This window comes from Podospora bellae-mahoneyi, chromosome 5 (genome assembly GCF_035222275.1).
Source record: "Podospora bellae-mahoneyi strain CBS 112042 chromosome 5, whole genome shotgun sequence".
NCBI lineage: Eukaryota > Fungi > Ascomycota > Sordariomycetes > Sordariales > Podosporaceae > Podospora > Podospora bellae-mahoneyi.
In genome coordinates, this window is record NC_085884.1 from 2,292,827 (window position 1) to 2,316,148 (window position 23,322).

The 23,322-nt window shown below is 40.0% G+C and overlaps 4 protein-coding genes across 4 annotated transcripts; 1 reads left to right on the forward strand and 3 right to left on the reverse strand.

The window, feature by feature from the left end:
* Positions 1-11,626: 11,626 nt before the first annotated feature.
* QC761_511740 (uncharacterized protein) lies at positions 11,627-13,159 on the reverse strand (the record flags this gene model as incomplete). The annotated part of the gene is made up of 2 exons (XM_062880336.1): positions 12,355-13,159; positions 11,627-12,300 (listed from the first exon to the last, which is right to left on the reverse strand). The coding sequence occupies exons 1-2, from the start codon at positions 12,617-12,619 to the stop codon at positions 11,627-11,629; spliced, it is 939 nt and encodes a 312-aa protein (XP_062731036.1). The 5' UTR covers positions 12,620-13,159.
* A 356-nt stretch (positions 13,160-13,515) lies between these two features.
* Positions 13,516-14,448, reverse strand: QC761_511743 (uncharacterized protein; the record flags this gene model as incomplete). Its single annotated transcript, XM_062880337.1, has 1 exon — positions 13,516-14,448. The coding sequence occupies one exon, from the start codon at positions 14,446-14,448 to the stop codon at positions 13,516-13,518; it is 933 nt and encodes a 310-aa protein (XP_062731037.1).
* A 2,520-nt stretch (positions 14,449-16,968) lies between these two features.
* On the forward strand, positions 16,969-18,045 carry QC761_511750 (uncharacterized protein; the record flags this gene model as incomplete). The annotated part of the gene is made up of 1 exon (XM_062880338.1): positions 16,969-18,045. One exon carries the CDS (start codon positions 16,969-16,971, stop codon positions 18,043-18,045), a length of 1,077 nt encoding a protein of 358 aa, XP_062731038.1.
* Positions 18,046-18,616: 571 nt separating this feature from the next.
* Positions 18,617-23,290, reverse strand: QC761_511760 (uncharacterized protein; the record flags this gene model as incomplete). The annotated part of the gene is made up of 1 exon (XM_062880339.1): positions 18,617-23,290. The coding sequence occupies one exon, from the start codon at positions 23,288-23,290 to the stop codon at positions 18,617-18,619; it is 4,674 nt and encodes a 1,557-aa protein (XP_062731039.1).
* Positions 23,291-23,322: the final 32 nt, after the last annotated feature.

The window sequence follows — 23,322 nt, forward strand, 5'->3', positions numbered from 1 at the left end:
ATTTTTGTTGTTAATGGGATTATCTGGTCATACATGACAATATCGGGTGAAGAATTTGGAAGTAATGTTGCTGGTGAGTAGCTGGAGGCATCCATCGTTTGGACAGTGATGATGTCACGCCGGCCGCACAACAGCTGACCAATGAAGTCGAGAATCGTGTGGTTAGGCCAAATACCTACCTACCAGACACACCCTGCCCACAAGGTAATTGAGACAGCGAAGGTAAGTTAACCTATACCATATTATGAACTATGCCTCACAAGCAAGTTAATACGCATTTCTACTAGGTTGGATGACCAGGAAATGGCCCACCCACAGAGGTAGCCCACATTGGCTTGAACTTACCAGTGCCATTTTCCACACTAAACCCTCAACAACCCTGGACCTCCGAAAGCCCCCGCCAACTTTATATTCCACCCCCAGAGGTCAAAATAGACCATTTCTTTTCCTTCTTTTTGCTCCAGGTACCTATTAATAGCCAAATATACCGAGGAAGATATCGCAAATGCCGAACAAAATATTCTTATTAGTATAAGTTAGTATAAAACGTCCGATAAATATAAAGTATTACGATCTATATTAAAGTACCGTATTTTGAAAATTTAGGTTTATCAATAGGCCTATGAAAATTAATAACGGTTTATTTAAAGCTAAAAAAACTTTATTTTTTAATATATCTTTCTTTTAAAAAAAATTTAATTATATTTTTATCTACGTTAATATGAAAACTTTAACGGTAAATATATTAATTAAATAAATTAATTTTTATTTTATTAAAAAATATTAAATAATTTCTTTTATTAATTATTATTTTAATATTAAAACGAAAATAAAAAAATTTAATTATATTAAAGTTAACGAAACTACCCCGGAAAATATTAATAAGTTTTTTAACCTATATTTTACCGTTTATTAAATTAAAGTTAAAAATAAATATATTTATAATAAAATAAAAATGAAAAAAATTAAAAAAAAAAACGGTTTAATTATAAGGTTTTTAATAAAGGATAAAAAATGTATATACGTCAAATGAAATAAAAAAAGAACTTACATTACTATATTAAAGTATATTTTTTAGTATAAAAATGCTTTTTTCTCGGGATAACTTTTAAAAACTAAAATCTTTTAAAATAATAGTTTAAAGATTAATTCGATAAAAATTAATATATAATGGTTTGGGGTGTAGCCACAGGCCTAAGGGTATAAGTAAAGAAGTGGGGCTCTCTGAGGATTCGGGGGTTCAGGGGTCATATATATAAACGGTCTGCTTCGGACATTCTATTTTAGACAGATCATCGACTTTTATTTCTTCGTATTTTTGCGCTTTGCATGCGTGCGGGCAATTCTGGCCCTCTGATCAGGCCACTCCGGTGCTTATTGTGTGGTCTGCGAGCCCACAGAGTCTTTTGTTTGTGTCACAGTTAACCCAACGGCAGGCCGCGCAGTATGTGGGGCGCGGGGCGTCCCCAGCCAATCATTAAGGAAACCAGGAGGCAGCCAATCAAGGCTGGCCAGAAGTGCTACGGCGCCAAGAGGCCTGAGCAGTCTGCAGGATGCAAGATGCTACGGGTGATCGAAGGCATAGCACGATGAGCACTTCGCAGGATATAAAGTGCTAGGAGTGATCGGGGCCGTAGCAGGGTGAGTACCTTAGGGCCCCAAGGTCTATATATACGGAGGAACTAGCTAGTATAGATAGATAGTTCCGTAATATATAATTTAAACTTATATTTACGGTATTTAATATTTATATCGAGATATCTTATTATATACTATTTAGCTATACCGAATTAAGATTATTTAAAAGTAGCCTTTAACCGGTATCCCTTTTAAAGGTTTTAGATAGGGATTCATTATACGTTATATATTTACTTTAATTTTATTATAAATAAATTAAAAATATTTTTTTATTACTATAGCCGGACCTAAAAATATTTAAATAAAAAGCGTTTCGCTTAGTTTAAATAATAAAGGACCTACTATTATTAATATTCGACCTACCGTAAAGTAAATAATATAGCGTTTTAAAGAATTTAAAAATAAAGCTTAATAAACTCGGAAATAGATTATCGCTATATTAACCTTACTTAAAATAGTACCTAAATTCCTAATACCGGAACGTTATAGAAAAAAAAAATTTAAAGGGTTTTTAATTTAATTTAAAATTTATTTTTATTAATATTTAAATTAATTTACTAATAAAGAATCGAAAGTTATTTTTATAGCTATTAAACTTAAAGATAAAGCTTTTACGTAATTCGAGCCTATTCTTAATAATTATTACGAGGAGAAGCCGTTCGATTAAAAAAAAAATTATTATAAAATACTTTAAGAATTACTATATTTTTAAAATTAAGTTTAAGGAGGTATTTAAAGAGTATAATAAAGTAAAGTACGCGTAAAAGAGGCTCGTAAATCTATATTAAACGTACTTAACGGTTAATTACACGGCTTTATTTAAAATTAATAACTTATATAATACTATTAACGATAAAAAATTAATATAATTTTTCTATAATAGCCTTAAAGAAAAAATAAAAAATAAATTATATAAGGAATCGAGGTTTAATATTATCGATAAGTATATTACTATAGCTATACGGATCGACGATCGGTAGTTTTAACGTCGTACGGAGAAAAAAAGTAATAATAAAGGTTATTATAGTAATAAAAAGTACTTTAATAATAATTATTTTAACGATAAACGTAAAAAATGATACTTTAATATTAATTATTCCGGTATTATATATTTAAAATTAATAAATATCGATATTATATAATAGTAAAGGCCGTAAAGTTAAGGTTAAAATAAAAATAACTTTAAGTATTTTAATTATAGTAAAGTAAAATACTTTAAAAAGGATTATCGAATATTTAAATAATTTAATTAAAAAGAAAATCGTAATTATTATTATATTAAAGGGACCGAAGGTTATAAAAATAATAATTATTAGGTATTAATAAAGCGGAGTAATAAAATTAAAAAGAAACTTTAATTAATATACCGAATAAAAGGAAGTAAAGTTCTAGGAACTACGGGAAGTAATAAAAAAGCTAAAAGCGGAATATAAGGAAAAAGATTTTTAAATATAAGTATTATAGAATTAATTAATATAAATTATTACAAAAATTATTACGGAAATCGCTAAAGGTAATAGTCTTACGTAAAAACTTATTAAATAAATAATATTAAAAAAGTAATACGGTAAATATAAATTTATTATTTTATAAAATATATTATAGCCTATAAAGCTTATATATCAAAGTTAAAAAAAATATTAAAAAAATAAAAAAGTCGTTAATATTAAAATTATAAAAATATTAAAAAATATATTAATATTTATATAATATATATTTTACGAAAGAAATATAATATAATTTTATTTTAAATATCCGGAATATCGGAAAGTACTTTAGTTTTAATATATTATATATAAATATATAAAGTATTATTAAAGTAAGTTACTATACGGTTATTAGCCGGTACGTAAAATAAATAAAAAAGGTAAATTATAATTAATTAAAAAGACTATAGTTAAGTAAAAAAAAGTTTAATAAAAAAACCTAAACGATTACTTTTTATAAAAGGTTTAAGATCCGGTTAAACTAAAAAATAGTTTTTAAGTTATATAAATTATATTAAGGTATATAAAATATTACGTTAAATATATAAAAGGTTAAAATATAAACGATAACGTATATTTTTTAAAAAAAAAGTAATATTAAAATAGTACCTAAGCTTAGATTATACTATATATTTATAAAAGAAAGTTAAGTTATATTATTAAAATAAAACGTATAAAATTAAGTAAAAGAACCGTTATCGGACGAAAATATAAAAAAGTATTAAAAAAATAAAAAACGGAAGGTAGGAAAAAGTTAAGCGGGTATAATTAAAAGACTTTATATTATTAATTAATCCGAAGTAAAAAAACGTTTTTAAACGATATAATTATTTAAGAAATAATTCGCGGTCCTTCGCGGGGGCCGTTAACCTTTAATAAATTACGAACGGTATTTTTAAAAGTATTAACGTAAAGTAAAGGTATAAAATAATAATTTAAAGTTTATTAATAAAGTCGCTATTATATAAGGAAAAAGTAAAAAAAATAAACGTTTTTAAATTACTATATAATAAAAAAATCTTTAAATAATAATATTAATAAACGATAGTATAGAAACGAATTTAATTTTATTATAGTTCGTATATTAAGCCCGGATACTATAAAAAAAAAGAAGGAATAGATCGTTATATAAAAACTATTTTATATATAAAAGGTTTATAAAAAAATATTACCTTTAAATATTATAGTCGAAGGAAAAATAACTTTAATTATATTTAATATTATAAATATAGGACCTTCGAAGGATATAAATTCTAAAGTAACTATAGTATAAAGATTATAATTTAAATATTAATTAAAAGGATAATAATTATTTATAACTAAAAAAACCTTAAAAGTATTTAATTAACAATAGGAGATTAGGAATATATATAGAGTAAAGTATAGGATAAATACCCTCCACGGTACTATTATAAGGAATTTAAAAAATAATAATATACTCTATCGATATAAATAATAAAATCGAAAAAGTAAAATTAATAATATTAATAAAAATATTAAAAATTAATAAATATATTTATTATAATAATATAAAAAAAAATAAAAAAAAATAATATTAGTAAAATATTAAGGATACTTAGCTTTTACGGTTAAATATTTAAAAAGATTTTTAAAGCGAAGGCCGTAAAACTATAAAATTAAATTAAAAGAGGGAACTAAATTATAGTTATTTAAAGTATATTATATTAATAATAAATAAAATAAAGAGCTATAGAAATATTTAAACGAAAATTTAAAAAGAAGTTATATTAAAGAGTCTATATCGTTAGTAAAATACTTTATTTTTTTCGTACTGAAAAAGGATAGTAATTTACGATTATATATAGATTACCGGTAGCTAAATAATAAAACGGTAAAAAATAATTACCTACTATTATTAATATTTAAATTATAAAATTAATTAACCGGGGTATAATATTTTATACGTTTAAATATATTTATCGGATATACTTATATATAAATTAAAGAAAGAAACGAATAAAAAATAACGTTTTATATACCTTATAATTATTTCGAGTATTTCGTAATATTATTTAAGCTAACTAATATACTTATAACGTTTTAATCTTTTATAAATTATATAATATAAAAATACTTCGATAAAATAATAATATATTATTTTAATAATATTTTTATTTACTTATATACTTTAAAGGAATATAAACGGTACGTATAAAAGATATTTAACGCGTTATATAAAACCGGACTTTTAATTAATAAAAAGAAAAACGAGTTTTACGTATAAAAAATAATATATTTAGGATATTTAATATTATTAAGTAAAGTTCGTATAAAATTTAAAAAGATTACGGTAATTAAAGATTAATTTATACTATAATTATAAATATATATTAAAGAATTCTTAAGGTTTATAAATTTTTATAAAATATTTATTCGAAAGTATATAAATATCGTAAAGCTTTTTAATTATTTAATTAAGAAAGACGTAAAGTTCCGGTAAAAATAAAAAGAAAAGTAAGTTTTTTAAAAGTTAAAAGAAATTATTTTAAAGGACCTAATATTTAAATTATTAAACCTTAATCGATTATTTAAAGTTAAAGCGGATATATTAAATTATACGATCGGTAAATAATTAAAATAGTAAAATAATAACGGTAAATTATATTTAATAACCTTTTTTCGAAGAAGTTTAAAGAAATACGTTAAAACTATTTAATTTATAATAAAAAACTATTTACTATTATCGAAGCGTTTAAAAAATAAAAATTATACTTTAGTAATATTAAATACGAGGTATAGATTTATATAGATTATAAGAATTTACGGTACTTTATTATTGCGAAGGTCCTTAACGTACGGTAAATACGATAGTTAAAATTTTTTTTAGAATTTAATTTTTAAATTAATTATAAGAAGGGATCGAAGAATGTTAAGGTAAATATATTTAACCGGCGTACCGACTATTATAAAAATATATTTAGAAAGTTATTATTATTATTTAAAGAAGCGTTTAATAGTACTTTTAAATATTTATTATAGCCGTAAATAAAGTATTATATAGTATATCGTAAAAGATTATTTTTAATAAATATTAAGGGAAATTAAGTACCGATATTATAGAGTAATACTAGTAAGAAGAACTAAAGCTATAAAGTATTTAAAAGGATAGTTAAAAAAGGCTATAGTATAAAAATCGGGTATATATAAAAATAGATAATCGGACGATATTAATAATAAATATTTATATATTAAAACTTAAAAAATATATAAATATCGTTAAAACTATAAAAGAAATTAAGTAATACTTTAATTAATCGAAAATTAAAAATAATATTAAAGAAGTTATTTAATTATACTATATATATAAAAGAATAAGGGTTATAAAGTATAAATTATATAGATTTTTAAAGCTATTATTAATAACGGAATAATTATAAAGTTTAATTACTATAAACTTTATTATTAAATTATTAAAGTTTAAAAATACGGTAATTAGTATTAAATATAATAATATATTAACGGTAATTAATAAGTTTACTAAGTAAATATATTTTTTATTATATAAAGAGATTTAGTTAGTAAAGTAATTAACGGATATAATATTATAGTATATTATAATAATATATATATAGTTAAAAAAGTTTATTACGGATCGTAATATTAAATTTATATCGAAATTTTAAAAAGTATTAATAACGAGGCTAAAGGTAATAAATAAAGCGTTATTAGTTTACTACTTTTAAATAAACGGTTAAACGGAGCGGTTTAATTAAATTATAAAATAATATTTATAGAATTATATTAATTTCGAATAAAATAATTAAATTAAATTATTATTTATAGTATAATTAATATATAATATATTATTAATAGAAATTATAAAAGTTATATTTTTTTTCGCGAATTTCGGTTACGAAATAAACTTACGGTAAAAATTTACGGTTAAAATACTTAAGGCCGGAATTAAAATAAATAAAATATATATATTTTATAATAAATTTAAGTAAAAATTAAAGTTTATAAAGGAAAGAATATAGAAATATTATAATATTAAAAGGTTTAAAGGACTTCGCTTTAAAAAAGGAAATATAATATTATTTTCTATATATAATTTATATATTAAAAGATTTAATAAGAAATTAAATTATAAGCGAGTAAGCCCGTTTAAAGTTAAAAGGAAAATATCGGAAATAATATTCGAATTAAAGCTATCCTATATAATATATTAATAGTTATATACCTTTTATATTTTACTTTTAAAGCCTATATTACCGGTAAGTAAGGTTAATATATAAGCCGTAACGGAGAACGAAAAAGAAAAGTATAATATAAAAAAAATATTAAATTTATAGTTTAATAAAAATTAAATAAAATATTTAATTAATTAATTAAGATATTCGGTTATAAATAATTTATAGAAATTATAAATATACTTTAATTACTTAAAGAAATTAAAAGAATTTTATTAACGATATTTAAACCGGTTAAAATTTAAATAAATAAAAATAAATCCGGGCGTAAAAAGACTTTATTAGGCCCTTTTAAACCTAAAAGAACCTCGGTAAGATTCGAATTTATACTTCCGGTAAAGTAATTAATATATTATATATTATACTATAAGGTTAGAAAGTATAAAAAAGATTAAATATAAATAGTATTACGCGTTTTAATTATTTTAAAAAGTAAAAAGTATATTATTAATAATATTTTACGTAATTAAAAAGGAAAGACCGGCTATACCGGAATTAAAAGAAAGGTTAGTAGGCTAATCGAAGTTTAAAGTAAAATTTAAAAAAGAGAAAGCCGAAGTAAAAATAATAATAAAAAAAAATAACGGAGGTATTTATTACCGGCGGGCTATATAGAGTAATAAGCCGTACGGAAAACTCTTTTTCTTCTTCCTTAAAGAGGCGAGATTCGCGACGAAAGGTAATAAAGGTTTATACTTCGAGGGTACGCGATTATATTTCGAAACGAAGGAGCTTACTTAAAGTAATTTACTTTTCGGTATTTAAATACTTTTTTTCTTTAATAAAAAAATAAATTATAAGGTTAATAAAGAAATATACGGTAATTTAGAAAAGAATTTACGATTTATATTATAAATATTATAATAAAAGCGATTCGATTTAATATATAAGAAGTATCGATTATATTAAAAGGAAGTTATATATTTAAAGTTATTTTTTTTATAATAAATATATTTAAGTATAATAAAGTTAAACTTTTTAAAAAAAAATATTTAATCGCGGCGACGGTCGGTACTTATATAAATAAATTTCTTTATACGGTTAAATATAACGGTAGAATAAAAGAGAAGGAAAATTTATTATAGGGGTACTATAGGAAAAGGGAATTAAAAATTATTTTAAGAATATAATCGCCGGGGCGTCGACCTAAAAGGAGGGGCATTATATTATAATTAACCTAACGGTAAGCCGCGTAGTATATAAGGCGCGGGGTATCCCTAACTAATTATTAAGGAAACTAGGAGGTAGCTAATTAAGGTTAGCCAGAAGTGCTACGGCGCCAAGAGGCCTGAGCAGTCTGCAGGATATAAGATGCTACGGGTGATCGAAGGTATAGCACGATAAGCACTTCGTAGGATATAAAGTGTTAGGAGTGATCGGGGCCGTAGTAGGGCGAGTACCTCAGGGCCCCAAGGTCTATATATACGGAGGAACTGGCTGGTATAGATAGACAGTTCCGCAGTATGTAATTCAAGCTTATATTCACGGTATCTAGTGTTTACATCGAGACATCTTGTCGTACACTGTTTAGCTGTACCGAACCAGGATTATTCAGAAGCAGCCTTCAACCGGTATCCCTTTCAGAGGTTCTGGATAGGGGTTCGTCATAGTTTGTCCTACGTGAAGTGCGGCCTGCAAGCGAACCACTGTCACGTAGGTGTGTTCATTTAGAGCCCTGTTAAGGGTATGCTTGTGGTGTTATGGTTATTTTATATATTTTCTTACCATTTCAATAATTATATTATTAAACGGTTAAATTAATAATAATTTTATTATAAAATAATTTAAAGAAATTCTTTTTTTTAAAAGTTTAACTAAAAGATTTATTAAAATTATTTTTCATTATTTGTAATAATTATAATTTAATATCATAAAAATTATATTTTTTTATTCCTTTACTATTTTTATATTCTTTAACCCTTCAATATTAATTACTTTTATAATATAAAGAAAATATATAAAAAGCTTATAGTGATAAATAAAGTTTTCATTAATTATATATTTAATAATAAAATTAATTTAATATAATTATATAATTTTATTTATAAATAGAGTTTTAAAAATATTATTAATAATTGATATAGGATAGGATTATAATCTATATATAAATGTAAAATACTTTTTTTAAATTAAATAACAATTTTTATAGTAACGTCAAATTTCTCTTTAAAAAAATTTACTTTTTATACGGTAAAGGACTTTTAAGTAATTAAACAGGTTAAAGATTTATTGAAAAATAATATAACGGCCGGAAATTTCTTTATAATAAAATATTTCATCAATATTCCATTTATACAAAAGTTTAATATATTTATTTATAAAAGTAATATAGTAAAGTATTAACAAAACGCTTATAAAGATTATAATATAAAAAAGAAACGTGAATTAAATAAAAAGGATTCGAATTCCAAATTTATAAAGCTTTGTAACCTAAAAAAGGCTCGTATTAAAGGGAAGATAGTAGAGGAAGAAGTGGTACCCAAGATGTGGAGCAGCCGGAGCCAGCCGAGCCTGTGCGGCGTAGCACACTTTATCGGGCTCAAACCCGGCGTAAGAGGGAAGTAGACGAAATGTCTGACTCTGGCAGTGATTAAGCTACATTTTGGTATAACTTCCATAGAAATTGACCCAATATTGGTCTTGTTGTGGGGAGTGTAAGCATTCAGGGGTAATCCCATTAAGGTTGTGTGGCTGGTGTGGGAGTGGTGGTCCATATCCGTGGGTGGGCCATTTCCTGGTCATCCAACCTATATTTAAAGGCCTTTCAACTATTTTTAAAGGCCTATGAACTATCTTTACAGGCTTATCAACTATCTTTTCAGTCGGTGAAGGTTGGGACAGTCGGATGGGGAAAATACTTGGAAAGGAATGGCGCTCTCCGCATCCTTGTCCCAGTCACCAGCGTATAGAGAAAGTCGGCATTCCGTCATAGTGCCCGCCATCGTTATCGATAGCCAACTCCTCCAAATAGGCAAAATCGGTGAATTTGGTGAGGACCGTGTCGTTTTCCGGAAGAACAAATGCACTCATTCTTAGAGTTCTTAGCCGTAGGGGCTGTCGTCCATCTCTCGCATATTTGTGACAAATATCATTGAGAAACCCGACGTATTTTACCGATTGGGACTCGAAAATGTAATCATCATCTATCGAAAGGTCAAGCGGTTGGAGACCCCTTCAAAGCTCATGTTAGCCAATCAGTCTGCACTGCTTGAGAACGGTATGCTCGAAAGGAAGACCCACGGCGAGTTGATCAAAACCTTAGATGTTTGGCCTTGCCATTCCGTCAGATCACCTTGGATATTGCGAAGTGTCAAAGAGGCGAGATTTCCGAATAACGAGATCTTCATGGGCTTATAATGCGGATTGACGTCTCTATCTTCAGGCTCCCGATACGGGGCTAGGTGAAGATGCAGACTCTTGAGCCTAGGGCACGATGCCGCTAAAGATGATATGGTGCCTCGATGTATTGTGTGGCATATGTCCTCGTCTGCATCCCATGTGAAGCTTTCGAGGCGCTCCATTTTGTTGACCAAGGCGGTCACTTTTTCATTCGTAGTTGAGGACCACCATTCGGTCTCGCACACGTCGGAATGGTCAAGGCTTTTGTGTGGATGTGGTTCGAGTTTGATGGTTGAAGATATAAAAACACGATGGAGGGACCGAGGTGTCGATAAAGGTGTCGGCAAAACTCGAAATTGAAAATTTTGTTGGTGAGGGCCAGACTGTGGAGGAGACGCCTATCGTCGATTTGGTCGGCGATTGATTTCAGAATCTCCAGGTTTCTGCCCACCTTGGGGCCGGCAGAGTACCTAGTGGCGAGATTCTCTGCTCAAAACCTGGAATTCTCAGCTGAAAATTCTTTCCTCTCGGGAGCAGCTGATAAGTGGCCCTTCTGTTCCAGGTTGCTCTATCAGTGTCCAGTGCGACACCCACGGTGGCAAAAGCAAAAATATACAATTGCTGCGTTGAGATGATATTCAAGCAGAGAACTGTTCTCAAAATGGGATGGTCGGTGATGTCTTTATGTGAAGGGGAGGCCTTGTGTTGCAAGCAGAAATGAGTGCGTTGGGCTCAACTTGACTGACCACCTTACCCTGTCACCACCGCAGACTCAGGAACTCAGATCATTTGGCTCATAGTCGGTCACATCGAAATTTCATCATACCAGTCACTTCAGGCGAGTCAACACCCCAAACCAAAACAGAAAACTAAAATTCTAAAAGTCCCTCTATACCCCCAACATCGCAATGCTACCAACGCCCTAAATGCACCCCCCAACCCCTTGCTCCATCACAAATACCTCCCCGTCCTCCAAGAAAAAGCCTCCGCACCACTCATCCTCCTCTCAATTCCCTCCACTGCCCTCCGCAACCTCCCCTCGACCAGCATCTCCCCCTTCAACCTCACAAACTCCCCCTCCCAAGCCCTCACAAGCCTAACACACAACCCCCTCGCCGCCTCAACCCCAATACCCACCTCCCCCGCCAAAACCGCAACCCCATTCACCAACGCCCCTCCCTCCTCTCCATTCATCTCCGCCGCTTGCCATTCTCTATCAAAACTAAAAACATCATTCAATATACTGACGTGATAATTCGCCAGTTTTTCCAACGGTCTCAACATCCTTTTCTCATCAGCCGTAATACCTGCCAGAGCGGGGTCTGTCCAGTAGAGTAACTCAACACAAATCGGCATCCCAACGTCAGTCTCCCTAAACACAAGATATTCTTTTAGAGAAGAGAGTGAGGATGGTCCGCGTGAGGGAACACAGTGGCAGTCAAGCATAGCCAAATACGCTTCAAGTATAGGCGACGAGTCGGGGTACGTCAAGAACTTGGCAAACAAACCCGCGTGCATGCTGTCGATTGTTGTCACCGGAACAGTCATCTCGGGGGAGGTCAAAAGGGAGTGAAGAGAGGAGACGATGCTGGCGTTGGTGGAGAGGGTGTTTTTGTCAAAGTAGTCTGCTTTTGTCAGTGATTGAAACAACAAAGGGGTGACATTTGGGGGGAACTGACCATCCATGAGGAAGCCTAAGAGTAAAAGCTCACATGCGAGCTTCACACGCTCCGCCTCCCCCGTGGGAAACATAAACAGCACGACCTCGCTCAGCTTCCAACTGATGAACGCCTGTTTGTGTTTTTCCGACGGCCATTCCCATGTGTTGACGAGGTATGTCATGACATGGCGGTCGATTTGCTCGTGGTCTGGGTGGAGGACTGCTTCTGGCAGAATAGAAGGGGGGATGACCGCCTTTAGGGGGTGGGTCGGTTTGCCGTGCATGTTTGCGCTGACTTGAGTCACGTCTTCTGCTACGCTGACGCTGAGGTTTTGTGGCTGGTGACTTCTCGCCAGATGGGTTTTTTTCAATCTCGATACTGACCATCATCGCCATCCAAGAGCTGCCCCTTCCATCTTATATCCACATGCACCACTCAGACTCCCACCACAGCCCCCATTCTCGAACCACCTCCCATCCCCAAACTAACGCTCCTCTCCCCAGCTGAATCCCCCAAACCAGTCACCGCCTCCACCATTAACCCCGTCCTCACTAGGCGCTACTACCTTCAAACATCCATCACCAAATCCGACATCGAATCCAACCTTGGTAACCCCGTCCGGAGATAAACCTCCCCTTCCAGCCCTTCCATCAACCTGGCACAGCCCATGCCGTGCAACCCCAATCAGCGCTGTCAGACCGGGAATAACCTCTTATCGTTACACACCATTGATCCTTCCCGCCCATTCAGCCGGCCCACAGCCAACGGGGATCGCCGGATACGGACGGGAAAACCCACGCGGACGGGCGCTAATGCAATCCAATGGCGAACATTTACTTTGTGGTGACGCTGTTTCAGCTACATGATGACCGTTCGATGGCGGTCCGGACTGGTGTGGAGCCGTTGAATGATGCTCCAGACTTTGTTTCTCAATGCAGGGGGGAAGACAAAGAATGTTTTGGCTGGACGCTGTCATTCATTGGTGCCGAGGCATCGCCTTTTTTGTCGAAGTCTATCCAACAATGCTATCTATCAGTCAGTCTGTCTGCCCGTCTACTCCATGCATTTTAACCTCCGCTGTCATAATCCACAATGTCTTTGTAAATACCAAACTCCGTCCCATGCTGATGTCACATCAAACTCTTTCCTTTCCCCCATCAAAATATCAACACCATCCCCCTACGAAACCCACCCATAAACCCCCTCCAAAACCCTCCCCACCTCCTCCTCCCCTTCCTCCTCCCAACCCTCAACCTCCACCCCCTCCCCATACCAATACAACTTCACCCCCCTCTCACTCTTTCCCCCATACTTCACAACCCCCTCCCTCTCCTCTTCCGTCTCCCTCCAATGATTCCCCCACGTCTTTTTCTCTTTATCCAAAACCCCTAGCCCACTCTCCATCACTTGCACCTCGTACGTCAATTCATCCGACCACCGTCCATCAGGCACCATGATGTCATTAATCAAGAAATGAACCTGGTTATTGCTTGGATCCCGGTAAGAGAAATACGGGCCAGCGGTGAACGTTTCCATGAGCGCGCTTCCGTGTTTGCGTGTGCAGCGTAAAAGGGCCTTGTACCGCTTGTGAAAGGGGGCGCCGAGCGGGAGGGAGAGGATGAAGGGTCTGATGGGAGTGTCGGGGCGGATGATGTGGGTTTTAGGGGGGAGGAGGGTGTGGATTATCCGGCCGGGGGGGTTGTTGCTTTTGCGGGTGATGGTTTGGGGGGGTAGTCTTGGGGCGATGGGGAAGACGGCAAATGTTTGCTGGGTTGGTGGTTGGGTTGAGGAGGTGAACTGTTGGTATTGTTGTTGAGTTAGGGCATACGCCGGACGTGAGGCTGTTGGCTGGTGGTGGCTCAGATATACGGGTAGTGGGTATGGCTGCTCGGGCGGCACGTGGCGATGTCCTGGAGTAAAGGAGACTGATACATGGTGCCCGGAGAGACACGATGTTGGTCCCCTGACGGGCGGGGGGTTGGAATAATCATTTGATGGGTGTGTTGGCTGTGGAACACTCGTCGGATTGTGTGCTGTCGGTTGCATGTGCCTATAGAGAAGCGGGTCAATGTTGCGCAGGTCGGGGTTGTTTGGGGTGTCGTGTGGTGCCATAATTGCTAGTTGATGCTGATGATGTTTGGATGAGAAAAGACTGCAAGCCTCTTCTGCCTTCTGCGTGGCAGCAGAATACCCCAGGCCACAGAACGCATCCAGCTCCACACCATCGTCCTCTGGCCAAAACCTTAATCACAGCATGACATGGCGAGCACTTGCCAAAGGTAGGCGGATGACTCAGCTGAGCCCCTTTTTGCGCGACTCTATTGTTTCTTTCCTCCTGTTCAGAAATGCAGTCGAATATTACCTCTTTCCGGTTGAACAGAGCAACCTGATAACAATTATCCGTGACCACTATGAACCATCACAGTTCAGACTTGAAGCATCAATTTTCTGAACCGTTCATCGCCCAACCAAGACAACCATGAAGCAACATCCTCTACTGGAACCCAACCCTCCACCACCAGCCTCACCTTTGCACTCACCCGTTGGGAGGCAATGGTAGATCGGGGATGACCACCACTATGTGCCTGCGAATTGGGGTCGCCAATGGCCGCTGTCACTTGCCCTTGATGAGGATGACTCTAACGGCAGATTGTACACAAGCCAGGACACAAATCAATCTCAGAGGGACTAGCAGAGGAGCGAATGGATCGCCGATGCTGTGGCTCAGGCACAGGAAAGAGATTCGACCTACCAACCATCGGATTCAGGGCCGTCAACGCCGCCCGGCCTGAATCTTGACCTTCTAGGCAGCGAAGACGAGGCCGACACCGGCTATCTTGCCCCGCCGTTACCACCCAACTCCTCTGCTCCACAGAAGAAAGGGGATCCCGGAGGCAAGGGCCTGTTCCAGGATCTAAGACGACTTGACGTCGACGAAACCTCCGCCAACGAGCCAAAGTCCTTTGTGCGGTGTATCATATGCACGTGCTATATCGGTGCCTTTATCGATCAGGAGCCGGTGCCGGAATCTTCTCTGCCTGCTGGGAACAAGCGCAAGGGGCGGTTGTCGGACTTTCAACGAAATAAGGCGAAGAAGGGCGTCTTTCGTGTTTGCGGGCATATGTTTTGCCGTGAATGCTGTGAGGAGTACATGAATGATGTCGGTAGGAGACGTGCAGCAAGGGATGAAGTTCGGCTCATTCGAGTCGAAGATCGACCTCAGATCCCACAGAATGATGCTCCAGAGAATGGCCCCCGAGATCCCTGGTCACCAGAATCCTCCCACTCTTCCTATGCTGCCCTACCGGACCGCACCTATCCAACATATTGGTGTCCGATATGCTGCCTGGAGATCAGGTTCAGTGCTGGCAAGTGCCAAGCTTGTCTCATTACTTACGAGATCCCGTATTGGCCGGATGGCTTTCCATTTGAACAGTACCGCGCGAACCTCGGGTTCAAAGACCAGATAGGGGTTGTGACCTTGCTCAAGACTGTGGTGGCAGACCTGCTCCCGCCGACGTTGGCCGAAGAACGGTCCAAGGACGACCGCCAGCGTTTCCTGCCCTCCCGGTGTTTTGGATGCATCAAAACGGACTTCTTCAACATGGCTGCCATCGTAACTCATGGACTCAAACAGTCAAAGCCTTATAGCTTAATGATGAAGGCAGTGACAAGTCCCATAGCAGGTATTCCAGATGAGGTGCTTGAGGGGATGTACAGTTATCTAGGCTATCGTGGTGATAAGGAACTACTCGAAAAATGGTTACAGATCCAGGTCGATTATGGCATAGCTTTCCTTACCTGATGGACAAGTCGCCCACATGGGGAGGGTCTTTCTACGGCCCAGGCTTTCTTGAGCGGCACGACGATGTGATTCTCATGGAGCAAGAACAGGCTCGGTTGGACGAAGAGGAGGCTCGTAGGAAGCGAGAAGAAGAAGGTATCGAGGTGAAAGTGAAGAGAATGCACTATGCCTTTGCTCGTGATATTGAACCATACGACAGTTACTTGTTCTATAAGAAAATTGAGGTGGGCGAACTCTGGCATGGACTACTTGAGCCGAGGCAGCTCTACAGATTCCACGAACTACAGGGCCGACTGACTGGGAATGACAAGGGGACGCGCAGCGACTTGCAAGAGAGAATCGGGCGCGAATTTGCACGAAACCTTCGCAGCTAGGGACCAGAGACTGGGATGGTGGTCGACTCAAACAACCTGAAAAGTCAGATCATGATATTCAGCAGTCCGCGGGCGGCCGTATTTGTACGCAACAAGCTGGAAGCTGATGAATCAAAATCGGCTTACCAATCCTTCTACTGGACTAGTCTCGATGTCGAAATAGATGCCTCGGATCTTGGCATCAACCCCACCCGATGTGGGTGTCTTCATCCACCCAACATCTTCTGCGTCCTTCTCCAGCGGGATCCACCACCACCAAGTGACGTCGAAAAACGTCACCAACTGGCCATGGATACCCCGCCGAGCTTTCCAGGTCGGATCACGATATAAACACCAGCATCTGCCCCTCGTTTTCACCTCACCATCACCGCCATCATCACGAGAATAACAAACCCCTTCACAGCATCATCAACAAACCCAACCCTTACCACTTACATCAAACAAACCGCCAAAATGTCCGACAAAGTCCAAAACAAAACCCTCCTCTTCAAAAAGGTCCCCACCAACGCCCCCATCCCAGGGGAGCACCTCGCCGTCGAACCCGTCCCCTTCGACCTCAAACCCCCCAAAGGAGGCCTCACCGTCGCCGTCCTTTCCGCCTCCTACGACCCCTACCTCCGCGGAAAGATGCGCGACCCCTCCATCAAGTCATACTCCCCGCCCTTCCTAGTCGGCGAACCCATCACCAATGACACCGTCTCCAAAGTGATCCGCTCTGATACCCCTGACTTTGCCGAGGGGGATCTGATCGTTGCTTACCTCCCCCTGGCGGAATACGCCCACTTGAGTGCTGACCAGCTTAAAGACGGAACGATCAGGCGCAGGGTTGATATCAAGAACTCCAAGATTGGGAAGGACCTGGGGTTGTTTTTGGGACCGTTGGGGATGCCGGGGTTGACGGCTTGGAGTTCGTATCATGAAATTGGGCAGCCGAAGAAGGGGGAGACGATTTTCATCAGTTCGGCTGCGGGCGCGGTTGGGCAGGTTGTTGGGCAGATTGCTAAGCGGGAGGGACTCAGGGTTATTGGATCGGTTGGTTCAGATGAGAAACTCGATTTTATCCTCAACGAGCTTGGGTTTGATGGGGGGTTCAACTACAAGACTGAAAACCCGTTTGATGCCCTCAAGAGGCTCGCGCCGGATGGGGTGGATATTTACTTTGAGAATGTCGGTGGGGAGCAGCTCGAGGCTGCGATTGAGGCGATGAACCAGCATGGAAGGATTATTGCTTGCGGGATGATTAGCCAGTACAGTGTTCCTGACGAACAAAAATATGGGGTCAAGAATTTGTTCAAGGTGGTGAGCAAGAGGATCACGATGAGGGGCTTTATTGTTTATGACAATGGGTTTGCGGATAAGTATGGGGAGGAGCACCAGAGGAAAATGCAGGAGTGGTTGGCTGAGGGGAGCTACAAGGCTAAGCTGAGTGTTACTGAGGGGATTGACAATGCGGCCGAGGGGTTGGTGGGCATGTTGGAGGGGAAGAACTTTGGGAAGGCCGTGTTGAAGGTAAGGGATTTGGAGGAGTAAGGTTGGAGCTTTTTGGATGTAGTTTTCTGTTTGGTTAGAGGTTGAATAGAGTTTCTGTGGCTTTGATTTGACCTGAGTGTAATTCTAAATGTGCTGTGCTGTGTAGGCTGGTTCGGATCCTTCAAGTGTAAAGTTACATTGAATCCTTCCGCTGTGGTTCCCATGCACCGGGTATGGGATTTGATGCAAGGTACTTGTGACTGCCGAGAAGGAGTGCATGGAGACGAGATCGCGATCAATGACGGCGTACATGCAGGCGAAGTTGATCTTTTCACAATTGATAAGCTTGTTTCATGAAGCTCCATTGGGGCAAGTCTGTATCGCTTTGCACAAGCACGACCAGACATATGTGAAGGAAGAACTTGCATTGGCTTGTTGTTTGAGCTGGCTACCGTGTGAGAGATATAAAAAGAGAGTTTTATTCCAACCAAAATATCCAAAAGACAGAGAGAATATCCAATGAAAAGTTCCTTTTATCCAATTCAAAATATGAGACATCATCTAACCCTTTCCAAACCCCATCATCTCAATCCCAAAACAAAACTGTCGAGGTAGCCCAAAACTTCCCACCCTACTCATACCTCCTTGGCCGTCCCACCGCCCGTCTCTTCGGAGTCGGTGTCACCTGCTGCTCCAACTCCCGCTTTCCCCCCGTCTTTTTTGTTTTTTTCGGCGCTTCCGGCACCTTGCCAGGCGAAGACTTTGGCTTCGTCGGGGTTGACACCTTCCTTGCCTTCCCCTTTTTCCCCTTTATCATAATAGGACTGGGCACCTTCGTCCTCCTCGTCTTCCTCTTCTTCTTCTCACTACTCCCTTCAGGCTGCTGTGTGGCAGGAATAACCTTATCACCCCCCTTACTTGAATACTGCAAAGCTGGGACCGTCTCTTGTTGCGTCCAAGGAATCTCGATTCGGGGGTTTACCCATGGAGGCCTTTTATCTGGAGATTGGGGGACTTCGACGGTTTCAACTTTACCTGCCACGCCCACCCGGGGGTTTTTCGGGGGTGTTTCCCTAATGACGGCAGTATATGGGTCACTTCTGGGGCGTTTTTGACCAGCTGGTGGAGAGGGTGTTGGGATGTGGGGGATGGTTGTGTTGCCTGGGGGTGATTTGGGAGGGGATTTTTTCCTTGGGGTTTGCGAGTCTTGCTGGGTGGCGTTGTAGTTATTGGTTGGGGAGTAAAGGCTGACCGGTCTGACTACGCGCCCGGAGCGGGTGGTGCGTCGTTGGAGGGTGGGTTCGGGGTAGGTGGCGGTGTCGGGTTTGTTGTCGTTGTTGTTATCACCACCACCGTCGTTGTCGTGCTCGTCAGAATCGTTCACTCCATCAAAGGTTCTACCTGGGCCACTTCCGCCACCACCATCGCCATCATCATCGCCATCATCACTGTCGTTAGCACCATCATTGTGATTGGGACCAGCACCACTTTCATCCGCCATGGCCTCCTCATAGCCCTGAGCAAAGTATGAGGGGCCCCCAGCCAGTTTCTGCTGTTTCTTGAGCGTTTTATCAATCTTGGCAATCACCTCCGTATGGCCCTTGATCTTGAGCTCCAGAAGCCGCACCCTGTCCGCCAGCTCGCCCTGCTTTGTCTTGAGCGGAAGCATTTCCTTGATGAGAGCCTCGGCCTCCTCGTCCAATTCGTCTGCCCGGTCCTCCAGTTGGCCAGCCCGGGACGGATCAGCCTCCTCCAAAGCCTCGAGCCTCAAAGTGGCCGCCTCTTGCATCATGTCTGCTGTGTCATCAGTCTTTTCGTTGCGAAGTGTCATCTGCTCCTTTGCCGCCCTCTTGAACTCGGCAGCGCGTCTGCGAAACATCTTGATCTCCTTCTGCAAACGTTCCTTCTGCTGGTCAAGTTGTTCCGGTTTGGGCAGGTTGTCATCAGCTTTCTTGAGGAGGTTCATCTTTTCCTCCAGCTCCTTGACCTCTTCTGAAGCTTCGACAAATTGTTGATATTGCTTCCACTCATGGTCATCCGTTTCAAGCCTGTCTCTCTTGTGTTGCGCTTCAGTGTACTGGTCGACGACCTTCTTTAACCTGTCTCTCAGAAGTCTATGCTGCGTGGCCAGAATATCATCGTTTATTCTCCGCGCCTCATCCTCCCTCTTGTACTTTGTGCTGGGAGAGGGTGGTAGTGGTGACGGATCCCCTTGTGTTCCTTGTGAGCGTGTGGGTTGCCGTTCCGGAGGCGGAGGAGGAGGCCGTGGTGGTGGCGGCGTAGGTTCCCGTGGAGCCGCAAACTTGTGCCCAAATCCAACCTTGTACTCGCCCTTTGGATCCAGCCTCTCCAACATGGCGTGATACTTTTGCTTGATAGCCCGCTGCTCAGGTGTCTCCCCCACCTCCCGTCCTGTCGCCTGGAGCTCCACCTCCTTCCTCATAATCTCCAGATAATCCTTAGCGAGCTTCTCTTCCTCGTTTCGTACCTCCGCACTGTCGTCGTATTGCAATGCGACGGGGTAGAGGTGCCACAACACGCGCTTCGCCCGGCGCATCCATCTAAGCACCCGCTTCAGGTGTTGTTCCAACGTGAGTGCCAAGAAGGGATCTCTCGGGTTGGCAGCCTCGATGAGCTCGTCCCATTCTTGGGCACGGGCATTCTTGCGAGCTTCGTAGCCTTCATACTCGTCAGCGTCAGACTCTGCAGCATCACCTCTTGGTGCCTCAAACACAGGCCGTTGGACTCGCCAGTCCGGCTTGATTCCACCTTTTCTCTTGTGTTTCTCGAGCGCTATTCTCCTTTCGCCCGTCAAAGACTCATCCACCGTGACAAGGGAATCATCCATATGATTATCACCAACTCGATGTCTGCCCCCGCGTTCGGGAGTGTCCATATTGGCCGCCCGAATCTCATCGCTGTAGTGTTGGTTCCAATATTCACCCCATAGTTTGGCAGGCTGCTCCATGGCCTGTTTCGCCCACGGAACTGCGAGCCAGTCCGTGATCCCAGGGTTCAGCTCACTGGTGACAGGGGCGTGGAATTGGTACCAAACAAGATACTTGGTCCCGTGCACCAACTGAAGCTCCCGCGACGCCACCTTTGTTCCTTTGACCTCCTCCATGTCTTGGCCCTCTGGCGTGTACGGGATCAGGTCAATGCGGTTCGTGAGCGCGTACCAACCGTGCATCAAGGTATCTGGTATGCTGATATGACCAGTTTCCTTGTTCGCCCGGAACTTGGCTTTCTCGTTTTGCACTTTCAAACGCGCTATGGGGAACACGACGTCAATCAAGATGTCGACATCGACAAACGATTTTGTCTGCAACCTTTTGGGGGTCCAGTAGCCTTCATCCGTCCAGCTGGCCCAGTCCTGTATTTGGATTCTGTTGGAGCGCACTTGGAATAGCTCGAGGATATCACAAAGGTCCTCGGAGTAGTGCGGTTTGTTTGCACCGGGAGTTCTGACGTTTTCGATGGTGTATTCTCCCGCATCGACATTGTAGTCTATCCACGATTTCTCCCATTCCTCCTCCCTCTCGCGCGCATCCCACACCGTGACCAAGCGTCGGAGTACGGCCCCCAGAAGATAAATATCTTCCCAAAGCTCGGGCCTGAGTCCCGTGTGGTCATCGATGTCCTTGTTCCCTAGCCTTGCCATGATCTGGCTGCGCTCTCCACGATTGTACTTGTACACCTTTTCGCTGCTGTGTAATTCGCTGGCCTGCGACCAACTACCAAGCACAACACGAGGGAACGCGCGCCGAAGAGACTCGTTGACATAGTTGTCCTTCTCCGCCGGGTCCTTATCCCGCTTATTCACGTCAAATTCACTCTGACCCCTCTCCCATGCTTCCTCAAAGTGCAGATAGACATGCTCGGGGAGGATGTTGCGGTGGACAAACGGCTTCCAATTCTCCTTCTTCATCGTATTCCCTGCCTTCAGCTCCGATCGTGTGATGCCCGTTTGCATATAGATTACAGCGGACGTGAGCTGCTCCATGACGTGCCAGATAAAATACTCATCAATCCAAAGCTGCGCCGTCTTGGGACCATGCGTGGCATATGCCAGGATACTCCGGAGATTATACCCGTTGAAGTGCTTGAAATACAGCGAATACTCGTCAACATATAGCGGCCTCCTGAAGGAAGAATCATACTCTACGCCCTCTCGGCCGTTGCTGATGCCAAAACCGAACAAGTTTGGATATACCCCCTCCTCTGGCAGCCGTCGCTTTACCAGCGGATCGTCAAGCCGGGAAAATTTGATCTCGGGCGGAATGGTCCCGGCATAATCCCGTTTGGCCTTGTCAGGATTGGAATGCCACCATCGTCTGTATTTTTCGTTCCAACGCCAATCAATCGTCAAGGGGTGAGCATGAATGTTCTTGTTGACAATGAGCTCCCCAGTCTGCCTTGAGCACACCAACAGAGCGCGGCCAGTCGGCGCCTGTGGCTTCAGGGTGTGCATATAGACAAAACCGGCCTTTTGTTGGTGAAGCCAGAGGGTAGAATCCAGATTCTTCTCATCTACGCCCGTTTTCGGCAAGCGAAATATTCTGGGGGGGAGCATGATTGCCAGCTGACACCAGTCATGATCCGGCTCTGCAAGAGCCTGAAGAGCCGTGTCGGATTGCTGGACCTGCGTCGTGTCGATTTGCTGAACCTGTGTCTGCTGGACCGGAAACCTCTTGGGCGTGGAAGTGTCCGCAGGCCCTAATGTATCGTCCCCAATGAGGTCAGAAATCAAGTCTGTTGTACCCTCAAACAAGCTAGCTGTTGTCCCGTCAAACAAGCTATCCGGATCACCATTCATGTTGACATCTTCATCAGGATCCACGTTCGCTGAATTTCCACCTTGAACTGGATTGGAGCCCGTGGTCACGCCTGCCTGTGCAAGTGCCATCTCGCTGCTGGCGTCGATGGCGGCCTCAATGTCATTGATACCCGTCTCGTCAGTCATGATGATGTCCCCTGAGCCATCATGCTGAGGAGGACCAAAGTACGTACTGCTGGGGTCGTTGATAGGGTCTATGCTGGTATTTCCGCTCGTAGTAGGAATAGGCGGAATAGGCGGAATGGGTGTCTTGCCCGTACTGGTAGCAAGCTGGGCAAACCCCGGTCTGGGAGTTGGGGGAGGATGTGATGGAGGTTCTGGGACTTCGTCTTGACTCTGTAACGACTTGGCCATTAGATATGATTCGGTTTCCGAGTCCGAGTTCCAATAATGGTAGCTTTCATCCGAGGTGTCGTCGTACACATCGCCATCACCAGGCGCCCACCCCTGCCAGGAATACGAAGACATGGCGCTTGTGCTGTTCTTGGTGATGTTGTGAG